We start from the raw sequence: 11,864 nt of genomic DNA on the forward strand, positions 1-11,864 counted from the left end.
TCAATACGGAACTTCAGGTTATTTTTTTTAATATAACAATTCTATAAATAATAAATATGGACCTTCTGTTCAATATTTTAAAAAAATGAAAATGTTGTTTTGTTTACTTTGACTGAGCATTAAAACAACCTAGCTTTAGTAATATGTTTGAAAATGAAGATATATAAGATTGTCTAAGTGATTCGAGAAGAATGAAAAAAGAAAAGAGAGGGAAAAAATCCTAGGTTTAAATCTTTATATTTTTAATAAAATTAATAAATTGATATTTGTTGATATAAAAAATATGATTAAAAACTTGGATAATTTTTAAAAATGTTCCAAATGAGCATGATTAAATTTAGAAAGATTAGTAAAAGTGAAAAAGTGAAATAAATTCTCTCATGACATCATGCCATGTATTAATTGTAAGCTTGTCACATTATCTTAAAGGTTGTGACTTCTGTTCTTTCACAGGTAACAACTTGCTCAACAATCTATATACTCATTTCCTAATCCATATTGGTAGGACTTACTCAAAGTGGAGATTCCTGAAGCACTATGAGCACATGAACTCCTACATACTAATAAATAAAAAATTTACACGTAATCCTAAAACTGATATATATATAACTTTGCTGAGACTATCTCCTTTGGAAATTCAAGAATTTGATGCCATAGGCAAAAACGAACATGAAGAGGATAACCCAGCCTACATGAGCAGCAGCAACAACGGGAAGGAAATCATAGTCAAAACCCAAGTTTTGTTTAAGGAATTCCTTCAATCCCATGCTTCCAGCACCTGGTATCTCCAATTCTGCATTTTTGTCACCCAGTTGTGAGGTAATAAGGCCATATAGTGTCCAAGAAACAGGAGAAGCCCAATAATACCATCTCCACCACACAGGAATTTGCTGCATAACATTTAAGAGAATAATATAAGCTTCAATAGGGAAAAAGAAGGAATAACATTTCTTAGAATTAAATTATGAATTACATGTCAAAATGACAACTATCACATACCGTCCTAGGAATGATAAAGCCAGAGAACAAGTTCCAGAAACTCAAGAAGAAGGACATACAAATTGCAGCAACCTGGTGACCCGGTGTTAGTGCTACAATCATCATTCCATACAACGTGAAGTACATAAAGCACATTAATATATAGTAGTAGAACCAAAAGAAGCTTGTTGCCTTCCAATCAAACCCAATCATTGAGTAAAGGATAAGAGAGTAAACTGCTGTTTGAATTGCATTATAAATTGCCTCTATTGCCACCTGCATAATCAATGAAGCGTCTTTAGTTTGAATATATTTTCTTTCTTTTCCATTGGAACAAGGCCTTTGTCCACGGAAATTGTCAAATGAAGATTTATCATTTCAGAAACAGAATAAACTAAGCTTCAAAATGGTGTCTTTATGTCACTCCTTCTTTACTTTTGTACCTGGCCAAATGCATAGGGCAATGCAGAGTACATCCCTGCTGCTCTTTCACGATAGAAGATAGTTCTTTCAATGGCAACAACTGGTTGCACTGATGAAGCATTCATGGCTCCAAGAAAAAGCATAGCAGCATACATGCCTCCCAAAAGATTCATCAAATCTTGTTGTTTATGGCTGCCAATAAAATTTATCAAGCAAACATCAAAATGGAATAATAACTGGAATGCAAATTTTAACGTGAAAGACTGTGACTTAATAGAACACCAAACATAATTGTAAGAGCGGTACACAAAGCCATCTGCGTCTTTAATATTATAGACAAGTTCAAATGTTCAATGACTTACGTCTTTTTGGCTTTATTCCAGAAAATCACACCAAACATTACTCCCACAACAATTGTCATAAAGAATCGGACAGCATTATACTGAGGATATCTCCAGTAGGACCAATATTGTTTCCAGAAATTAGCTTTGCACTGAACAAAAAACGATTGGGAATATTTGGTTGGGAAGTGCAAGTCCTTGGAATCTGGTACTGGGGTACTGAGCTCCTCAATAAGTTCTTGATTCCTCCTGAAGAAAGTACAGAAAAAACATGTTAGGAAATAATCAAGGAGAAAGAAGAGTTAGTTAAGATAGACTATTAATGAGTTAGTTAGTTAGGGGGGTTTATTAGATATAAATAGGGGAAGGAGGATAGGAGAGAGGAGATTTATTATCATTGTAAATTGAGCATTAGCTCTTTGTGAAGGGGAAACCCTTGGAAGAGAGTTATCTCTCCTATTTTCTCTTCTTTTACAATCAAGAAATTTCATCTTTCTTTCCTTTCTTCTATTTTCTAATCTGAGTTCCTATCAAAACAAGAGTTTTACAAAGACGGAGGTCTTGTTGCATAAACTTGTAAGCATTCAAAAAAGTAACATAGCATAGCATGAAAAATCATACCGGTAGAGGGTAGACTTAGCATAAATCTCTGCAAAATCTACCTCAAGATTAGCCTCCATTGTTGTAGAGCTGATATCAAGCATCCATGAGGCAGGATTATAACCATCCTTGATTTTTGGAACCCCTGGGATACCCTGACATATATGTGCAACAGATATAAATATATGAAAATTTTGCTGATGAAATTATAAGCAGACCATGGTACACAATGTATGAAACTAAGGTCTAAAGACGATATAGCCATATAAAAACTTCAATACTCACTTCAAAATATTCTATTAGCTTGTGTGAGTGACGACCAAGAGGTCCAGCATAGATAACTTGTCCTCCTCTTTTCATCAACAAAATCTACAGTAAGGGGGGAAAAAGACAAAGTTATATGCAATAATCAACCAAAGGAAATAACAGAGAAACTCTAGAGTCTATAGAGTTCATACTTACCTCATCAAAAGCTTCAAAAATGTCTATGCTTGGTTGATGAATTGTGCACACAACGGTTCTCCCTGTGTCTACTGTATTTCTCACAGTTCGCATGACAATAGCAGCAGCTCTAGCATCAAGGCCAGATGTTGGTTCATCCATGAAGATAATTGAAGGGTTGGCAACCAATTCTACCGCAATAGTAAGCCTTTTCCTTTGTTCTGTTGATAGACCATCCACTCCTGGAAGACCCACTAGTGCATCTCTGATTTGGTTAAGCTCAACCAACTCCATAACTTCTTCAACAAACATCTGCATCACCAAACAAAAATATAACCAAATCAAAATTAAAATTATAAATATTAGCATCAAAATTTACTTTATTAATAATGGCCGAGAAAATATAACAAGGCTTGTCCCTGACACACCTTTCGCTTTTGTGCATTTACATCTGAAGGAAGGCGAAGCCATGCTGAAAATAATAGTGATTCATATACAGTAACATGTGGAGAATGGATGTCATTTTGTTCACAATAACCGCTGATACGAGCAAATGTTGCTTGGTTCTTTGGGTAACCTGAGATGCTAATACTTCCTTCAATGTATCCTCCTGTTTTTCTTCCAGCTAATACATCCATAAGGGTTGTCTTTCCAGCACCACTAACACCCACAAGTGCTGTCAAAATTCCTGGTCTAAAAGCACCACTAACATCTTGTAGTAGTTGAAGTCGATCTTTATTGATTCCTCGACTCCTCATTTCCTGATGTAATAGAAGTAAAAAAAAAAACAAAACCAGAAGATTTACTATGAAGAAAAAAAAATAGGCTTGAATTATGTTTAACTTTTTCTAACAATTTTGATTAACATATAAGAGCATTGAATTTTTCAAGAACAATTTACATGACCTTAAGAGTTGAACAAGAGATTTTATATTTATTCTGTTATGTATTCAAGAAAGCTAAGCACTCGTGAATTCAAAGTGGTGGTTAACATGATTGACTGATGTTACAACACCAAACATATAGGGACAGATAGGACATCTGCAAGAACGAAATTTTCGCAATCATAACATGCCAGTGTAAGGAAAGCAGAAATGAAACCACTTTCTAGGATTTAGAGACTTACTGCAGGCATATCTACATAGTAGCTAATATGATTGAATGCAAGTGAAAGAGGTTGAAATGGTAGAACCATTCCCCTTCTTGGTTCTTGGTTCAAAGAACTAGCCATTTCTGAAGATTCTTTCACTGCCATGTCTGTTCCTGCTATTTTTCAAAAAGGATTAGCAGCATGAAAGGAAATAGTGTCATTGAATTGCATGAGAACTGCGTGCAACTAACATTTTTCTAAAAGTGTCACAGCAAAATGAAGAAAATAATTGTATTGAAAAGCTAATAAAACTATAGCAACTAAATTACCGTGAACATGTTTTTTAATAAAAAATAATGCTGCTGATTATTTACTACCTAGATAAATAACAATGAGGTGCACTCTGTATCCCCAAGAAATAAAGGAAAAGTAGATAAGTTTGAAAACCTTCAAGAATATGTTGGCTAGAGGATGACTTGTTATTCTTTTTGTCACCTTCATCGGCAATGACTGCTTTTGAATAACCCAAAGCTGAAATTTTGGTTTGACATTAAACGCGTTTAATCGGAGGTGCAAAGTTTACTCAGTTGAAGACTTTGAAAATCAAAAGGACATGACTTACGATTCAAATAAGTTAAAGCAACAATGAATAAGAGATTGAAGAGAAGAGAAAACCCAAGCAAGGCTCCAATGCAGATCCAAAACCAATACTCTTCTGTATAGAAGCCTCTAGATTTGAGAAGCACCTTTCCAACTGTAGGTGCATTAATTCTAGGGTCTGTATTTGGCTGTAAAAGATAAAAACGATGTTTAACAATGCTTGAAGTTCATAGAATAGAAGTAACTAACGCTTGAAACAAATTTATCTTGCTGTGTGCAAGTATTTAAAAAAAGCTAAGAGAAATTGATTTCTTACTTTACTCCATCTTTTATCTAAGAATTCATTCATTACTATGGCATTCTGACCATACATCATAGGAGATAGATAATAGCCCCACATCATCCATGGCTCAATGTCATCTACAAACACCAAAAGAAAATATGTTGCACAGAGTATTTGTTTGAACTATATAAATATGACTATAAAAGAAAAATAAGAAAAACGTAACATTATGATCTTATTAAGGCTTCCTTAAACAAAAAGATCTGTACAAAATTAAAAAGTGATCAACTACTTACCTTTGGCAATAACAAAACCTCCTAGCACAAATACCAATTGCAGGGACAAGGTACCCAGTGTATTAGCAACAACTAGTGTTCTACCAGCTGCAGCAAGGAACCGAAATAAAGAGAGAGCCATCTGATGAATGGCAAATAATGCCAAGAATTGCCGGATAAATCTGATGAAACAAAGTGACAATTGTGAATTAAGAAATTGTTATCATTCTAGCTTATAAAAAGAAAGTTAAAACGATCATAGCCTAAAAGAAAGGAAGAAATACATTGGAAAGTTGGCTTAAGTTGCTTTCCAGTGCCTAATTGTAATCTCATATTAATTACCTGCTAGCAGAAGGAGCAAACCCTATGGTGTAATATGTAAGGGCAATCCATATCCCTGATTCCATAATGGACAGAGGGATCCTGAGAAGCCATATAGGCAAACCAAATGCCCATGCAGGGTAGAACCTGAAATCCCTTTGTTTGTAAAAGACAGGAAGCCTAAAAACAGTCATAGATAGTTCTGCCATCCCATTAAACATCACGTTTATTAGCGAAAAGAATAATGCTCCAAAGAATTTTTGTCCATCTTCAACAGTTCCCACTGACATTTCTGTTCTAAGGAACACAGTAAATGTAATAATAGACATGATTGTTATCTGTGTTGTCTTGAATATATAAACAAAAGAACTGCGCTTCATGAGTAGCCATTCCCTTGAAAAACATGCCTTAAATAGTTCCCAGTTTGTTATACCATACTTGTCTTTCACTAAGGCAGCTGGGTGGGCTTGTCTCTTATCATAGGGAACTCCAAGCTCAGTGGCAAGTTGCTCTCCTATGTCAAATGAACTAAAGGCTTGCACAAATTCTGAAACGGAAACATATCTGTAAGGTTCATCTTTTCTAGACCAATATTGTTGCTGGTCTTTCTTGGATGTTACTTCTTGTAAAAAATCAGTAACTCCTTTTCTCTCAGGACACTTGAAACCCATGTGTTCAAAGAACTCTAACCCATTCTCACGTGGACCTTGATATACAATTTGACCTTCTGAAAGTAGGATAATGTCATCAAAGAGTTCAAATGTCTCTGGTGCGGGTTGTAGAAGCGAAATCACCATGGTTACGTCCATTACATGAACCATTTGCCTCATGAACTTGCATATCTGAAAGGTGGTGGAACTGTCTAATCCTGTTGATATTTCATCCATAAATAGTGCCTTTGCCGGTCCTACCAGCATCTCCCCTACATACAGTTACAATTAAAGCAGATTTTATAACTAATAGATAATTACAAATGCTTATTTACAAATCATTAGTTGAAAAGTTTCTTGGTTGTTATAAGATTATGTACCACAAGTAGCCAGCCTTATAGTTAGCACTTTATTATTTTTATTTGAACCTCAAGCATACAACATGAGATGTTTAATTATTTGATGTGTGATATTAAAACTTTGGTTTATTGGTTATGCATACACTAAATAAAAAATTAACCTGTTGTTACTCGCTTCTTCTGTCCACCAGAGATGCCTCTTCTCATCTCATCTCCAACCACAATGTCGGCACAAATATCCAATCCAAGGATCTGTCATAACACGTTCAAAGTGAATAAAATAGAAGCATATAAGTAATATTCATATAATTTGAAGTAGAGACAAAGAGAGACACCAACCTTGAGTACATAATCTGTTACCAAATTGGTTTTTTGACCTGACAAGGCTATAGCCTTCATGAATGCATCAATCTCAGGGTCTGGCTTTATTCCTGCTTCTCTCTCCCTTCTTGACAGTTCCACTAATGCTTCATACCTAGTACCAACACCTAGACAACGTCCTGAAAAATCTAATGTCTCTCTCACTGTCATTTCTCCATAGTGAATGTCGTGTTGACTGATATAGGCACAGGTTTTTTGTGGAACAAATTCATTTAGCTCATGGCCACAGTAAGTGATCCTCCCAGACACCTGATCACATCTCAACATAAAGCTCACTTTGTGGTTAAACAAAATACTCATATGATGATGAGGAGATACGATTGAAGTAAACTGATTTATAAGCAGAAAATGAGAACAAACCCTTAAATCACGATCAAGTTTCCCTGCAAGCGCCAAAAGCAATGTTGTTTTCCCCGAAGATGGAGGACCCAAAAGGAGAGTCATCCTGAGAGTACCACAATAAATAAAATAAGTCAAATACCATAAAAAATCATAAAATTGTCGAATACAACTGGGAGTCAACTTCCTCAACAAATGAAAGAATGCATACAAGTAATTTTCCCTTTTGCAGAACTTGACTTTCCAGAAAAAAACAGTTATAAAATCAGCACAACCAAGATCCATCCATCTTTGAAACTACTATTAAAATTTGAGTTTTGAACTTAACATCTCAATCCCAACAACTAGCTCATGATGTGAGGTTTGCATCTCACTTATATACACTACTTTGGTCATGTTATTAGTTGATATAAGATCACATCCCCTTACACCGAGGACTAGACATTTTAAACATAAAATTTACAGGAATAGATATGTTGAGTGGTACTATAATGACCCAATAACAGGTTGTATGATAGGCCAACAATAATCATTAGAATTCTAAGAACTACTAATAACATTTTTCTCGAGTGGTTCTGATGAAACTTTTGATAGGACTACCTTGAGGGTTTAACGATTCCACTAACATCTTTAAGAATCTGGATTTCCCTCTTCTTGGATGGTGCAAGGTGAAACATTCCCAGAACACTCTGCCGTTTAAGCAAAAGAATCAGACAAAGCATTAGTATATATAGAAGCATTAGCACTCTCAAATTCAACTAAAAATCTTATACTCAGTGAAATCTGATACATAAATCATCTTGCTTTGAATCTGAAATCAAGATTCTTCAATAACAAACAAAACAAGTACCTCAAAAGCATTGAGAGTAGCATTAAGCAGGGTAGGAAGTGCTCTACTCCCAACATGCACATCACCCTCCACAGATAAATTCTCGCACCGAACTTCAATCTTCGGAATTTCAATCCCTACTCTGCAATATAACAAAAACAAACCATGTCAGAAAAATAATAGTAGTAAATAGTAATAGTTTTTTGGTACGAGCACTCACAGAGCTCAATCATGTTTTTTAGCCGAATAGTACTATATTATGAACATTCAACAAAGTTCTCCTTCCGTGTATTCAATAGAACTACATACTCATGACTCAAACTTAACACTATTGGTTAAGCTGGATCAATCTCATGCCAATTGATGCATGCGCTCCGGTGGTTAACAATAGTAATAATAATAAAGACTAAAGAGAAGCGGTGATAAGTAAATATAGAGTAGAAATACTAAGCACTTACCTATCAACTCTATTTCTAAGTCTGCGTAGGAATTTTTCATTGTCTTCCTCGACAATCTTAAGTATGCTGTCAATTAAGAGCTTCTTGTCATGTAAGCAAAGGTTGGAAACATCGACTTCATCGAGCATCACATGTCCATCGTCGAGCACGTGCTTGAGGACGCCTTTTCTCATGCGTTCAAAAGTTGGCAAGCGGTCTATGGCAGCCCATTTGAGCTCTTCCTCGTCGTCCTCATACACGTGGCGGCCGCTCACGTTGAACACGTCCGGCGCTGCCGTCCATGCATCCCTGAAACTCGCCGTTGTCCAGCTCCGGCGACTGCTAGTTGATACGGCCAAATCATCCCCCGCCAGTGCCGATGCCATTGGTATCAACCACACTGAGATACTTGTGGATGAATATAGTATAGCAAGTTACGTGTATGTATATAACATAATAACATGCAGTGTGTTGGAATTCTTTTCGGAGTGGTTGAGGCGACTCAAGTTTGCAAGTAGTTGGTGGAAATTTTGAGTGGTGTGAGAGGAAATTTGTGTGTATATATAAGGGTGATGAGAAAGTTACGTGTCCAACTGTCCGTGGAAGCATATGCTCGAAAGTTAAACTCTCATGCTGAATGGAAGGTTTGCGTTGAGCTATAGTTGTCAACTTCTCATGTGGAATTTTTAGTTGGAAACTTTAAAATTCAAATAGCTTGCGTTGTATTTTTTTTTCTATATATATATATATAACTAATTATGTTCCAGGTAAGTCAGACCAACTCTATTCATACTTGTAAGGTTGTTACATTTTATAGCTCACTATGGTTTAGACTATAAAAAAAACAGAAAAAATTGCATATTTTTTACTGTTTGATTCAATTATTGGTATGATTGGTCAGTTAGCGCTGCTTATTAACATGGCTTAATGGATCTGTCTTCTGAGAAAAATATTTATTTTGTCTACAGTTTCACGTCAGATTATCTATTAATTATTAGTTAGAGTAGATACGTTAGCACTTAGTAGTATTAATCAATTACTAATCTGACAATGACAAACGTACCTTCAGAAGATATTCCCTTACTGATGTCTATTAACCCAAACAATAATAATATAATGTTTATAAAGATGCCAAAGCGATCTCTTCGTCAGATTCCCCAGGAATGAGCAAAACGAGCGTTTGTTATATATAGAGGATCATTTTTTTACACATGTTTCCCGTTTTTTGTAGACAGCATGATATATCACTTCTTGCAAGAACATGGCCCTAGCTATTCTACGATGATTATCGAAATGCTGGAATTGGAATCACAATGCGGAGCAACATGTGTAATTGTGTATCTACTTTTTCCAAGATACATGCTCTCTATTTGAGGCCTTTTCTTTCAAGTTCTTTATTATTGGGAAACTTAAATAAGTATCGGGAAGATTTACACGACGGATTTTTCCACTTCCATATGAGACTTCCTCACACTTATATTTCAACATTTATTATTATCCTACCTTATTTTTTAGTTGAATAGGATATCTCTTTTTTCATTCATTAATATCAACATAGGAAAATGAGGTGATATACACTTAATTTATAGATGTATATACTAGTGAGAGATAAGGGAGGAACAAAAAGAAGTAAAAGATATGATACATGCTGAAATGTGTTTAAAATATAGTTCTTCCTATTCCACTCATTTTGAATTAGGGGAGATGTAAGTAGAGAGTAGGAATATTAAAATGGAATTATAATGTTGTCCAAAACAAATTTTTACACAAGTATTTGATAAAGAGTAATGTTATTTTCATTTGATATTCCTATAACTATTTTAATAAGAGAATATGTAAACTAAAATAAATAATATGATAAAGAAAACGGTAGGGGAAAAAAATAGGAATGTGTGGATGATAAATCTAAATCATATGCTGCCAAAAAAAATCTAATCATATAATGATACATAGATAAATTAAATAAGATTAAGTTAATAATCATATAATCAATTAAAAAAAAGTGTGTACATGAGAAAATATTTGTATATAAAAATAAAAAATAAATATTGATCATTTATCATGAATAATTAATATTAAAATATGTGTATATATTAAAATTTATTGATTTTTCATTGATAATTATGTTTTCTTGTTCCGTCTGTAATGGAACCGCCCCCAATTATTAATACCCCACTATTCAGTCCTGATCCTAAATTTTAAATACTTAACATTTTTTTGGGGGGTACTTAAGGACATATGCAATGTCGCTTGATTTGCTAAGCGATGATGTAACTTATGCAAGAGTTTTGACACTTGTGCATTTCTATTATAATTTAAAATGCTATGTTAGTTGTTACATCCCTTTATTTAGACGTATTTGTTCAATTTTGTTCCGTAAGATTAATGGTACATGTAGCAGATACTTTGCACCACATGCAGAGTATTTTTCTCTTCCTTCCTTCAATCGGAACCAAATATTCAAAACGCAAACATTTCATAGTTCACCCGAGCGAGTGGATTGCAACTAATCAATCATTATCGTCTATAGTAAATAAAAGATTCCATACCCCTAAATAATTTACAATCATTCGTTTTTTCCATCATCAAGTGTATATAATGCATTTAAAAATTTGAGCTACGTAATTATATTATATAGTTTTCTTGGAAATATAATAAAACTTTCCACGTAACTCTTAATTGTAAATTGTCTTTGTCTAAAGGAATCTCTTCGAGCAAGATCTCTTCTCAATAAGGTTGGACTCAAAAGAAGTTGAGAAATGCAACTTGCAAATCAATCATGCATGTGTTTTGGGAAGAGAAACACTCAGCAACTTGGTCAACTAACTAAAGTATATCTGGATTTAAGTTCGCGTTGTGATTGCAGGTTCGTGTTGCAGAGCCACATTTCCCAAATCTAGTTTCTATTGATTTAGTATTGTTTGATTTAAGGAAAAAATCTTATAAAACTTTATTATCCATGCCACGGAACTATTTATATTCAACAATTTAACAACGCATATAAATATTTTCTGAAAATATAATTAATTTGTTATTACTATCTGATGAGAGAGATTCTCAAAGTACTATATACGACCCTGACATATTGCTGGTTCAGTAAAACTGAACTATAATTTTAAAATAAAGTCTTATTTTAAATTTTATAGATATAAAAAAAAACGTGAGTGAGAGATAACAAGCAAACATGCCAAAAATGCTATTCATATTTAACCATATTTTGAGAGCATCATTGTTTACTTTTATCTTATCTTATTACAAGAGATACATGGTTTGGTTGTTCCCCAAGTAACATTATATTTGAAAGAATACTTAAACGAATAATAATTTATTCGCAATTCTAGAAAAACTAAAATAAGGACACAACTTTAATTGATCTACTTAAAGGTTCACTCATTGTTAACATCGATTCATAATTTCATAAAATGCTACATATAAAAAATATTGAAAGATGTACTTGTGCTCGGCACTCCAATTTCAATAAGGTACATGAAGAAACAACTTTTAATCCGATCAAACG

At 34.1% G+C, this 11,864-nt stretch overlaps 1 protein-coding gene across 2 annotated transcripts; it reads right to left on the bottom strand.

The window, feature by feature from the left end:
* Positions 1-346: 346 nt before the first annotated feature.
* On the bottom strand, positions 347-9,009 carry LOC114400769 (ABC transporter G family member 39-like). Of its 2 annotated transcripts, none has more exons than XM_028363398.1 (20): positions 8,369-9,009; positions 7,932-8,052; positions 7,682-7,770; positions 7,103-7,187; positions 6,701-6,991; positions 6,523-6,613; positions 5,374-6,274; positions 5,053-5,213; positions 4,790-4,893; positions 4,496-4,661; positions 4,321-4,404; positions 3,910-4,049; positions 3,212-3,544; positions 2,805-3,095; positions 2,628-2,711; positions 2,364-2,497; positions 1,764-1,991; positions 1,422-1,593; positions 1,000-1,254; positions 347-890 (listed from the first exon to the last, which is right to left on the bottom strand). In XM_028363398.1, the coding sequence occupies exons 1-20, from the start codon at positions 8,731-8,733 to the stop codon at positions 621-623; spliced, it is 4,365 nt and encodes a 1,454-aa protein (XP_028219199.1). In that variant the 5' UTR covers positions 8,734-9,009; the 3' UTR covers positions 347-620. The 2 variants fall into 2 exon arrangements, with proteins under 2 accessions (XP_028219199.1, XP_028219200.1); XM_028363399.1 differs by having other exon boundaries at positions 621-890; positions 3,910-4,046; positions 8,369-8,733.
* Between the last annotated feature and the right edge of the window lie 2,855 nt (positions 9,010-11,864).

The sequence above is a fragment of the Glycine soja genome, chromosome 19 (genome assembly GCF_004193775.1).
Source record: "Glycine soja cultivar W05 chromosome 19, ASM419377v2, whole genome shotgun sequence".
Lineage (NCBI taxonomy): Eukaryota > Viridiplantae > Streptophyta > Magnoliopsida > Fabales > Fabaceae > Glycine > Glycine soja.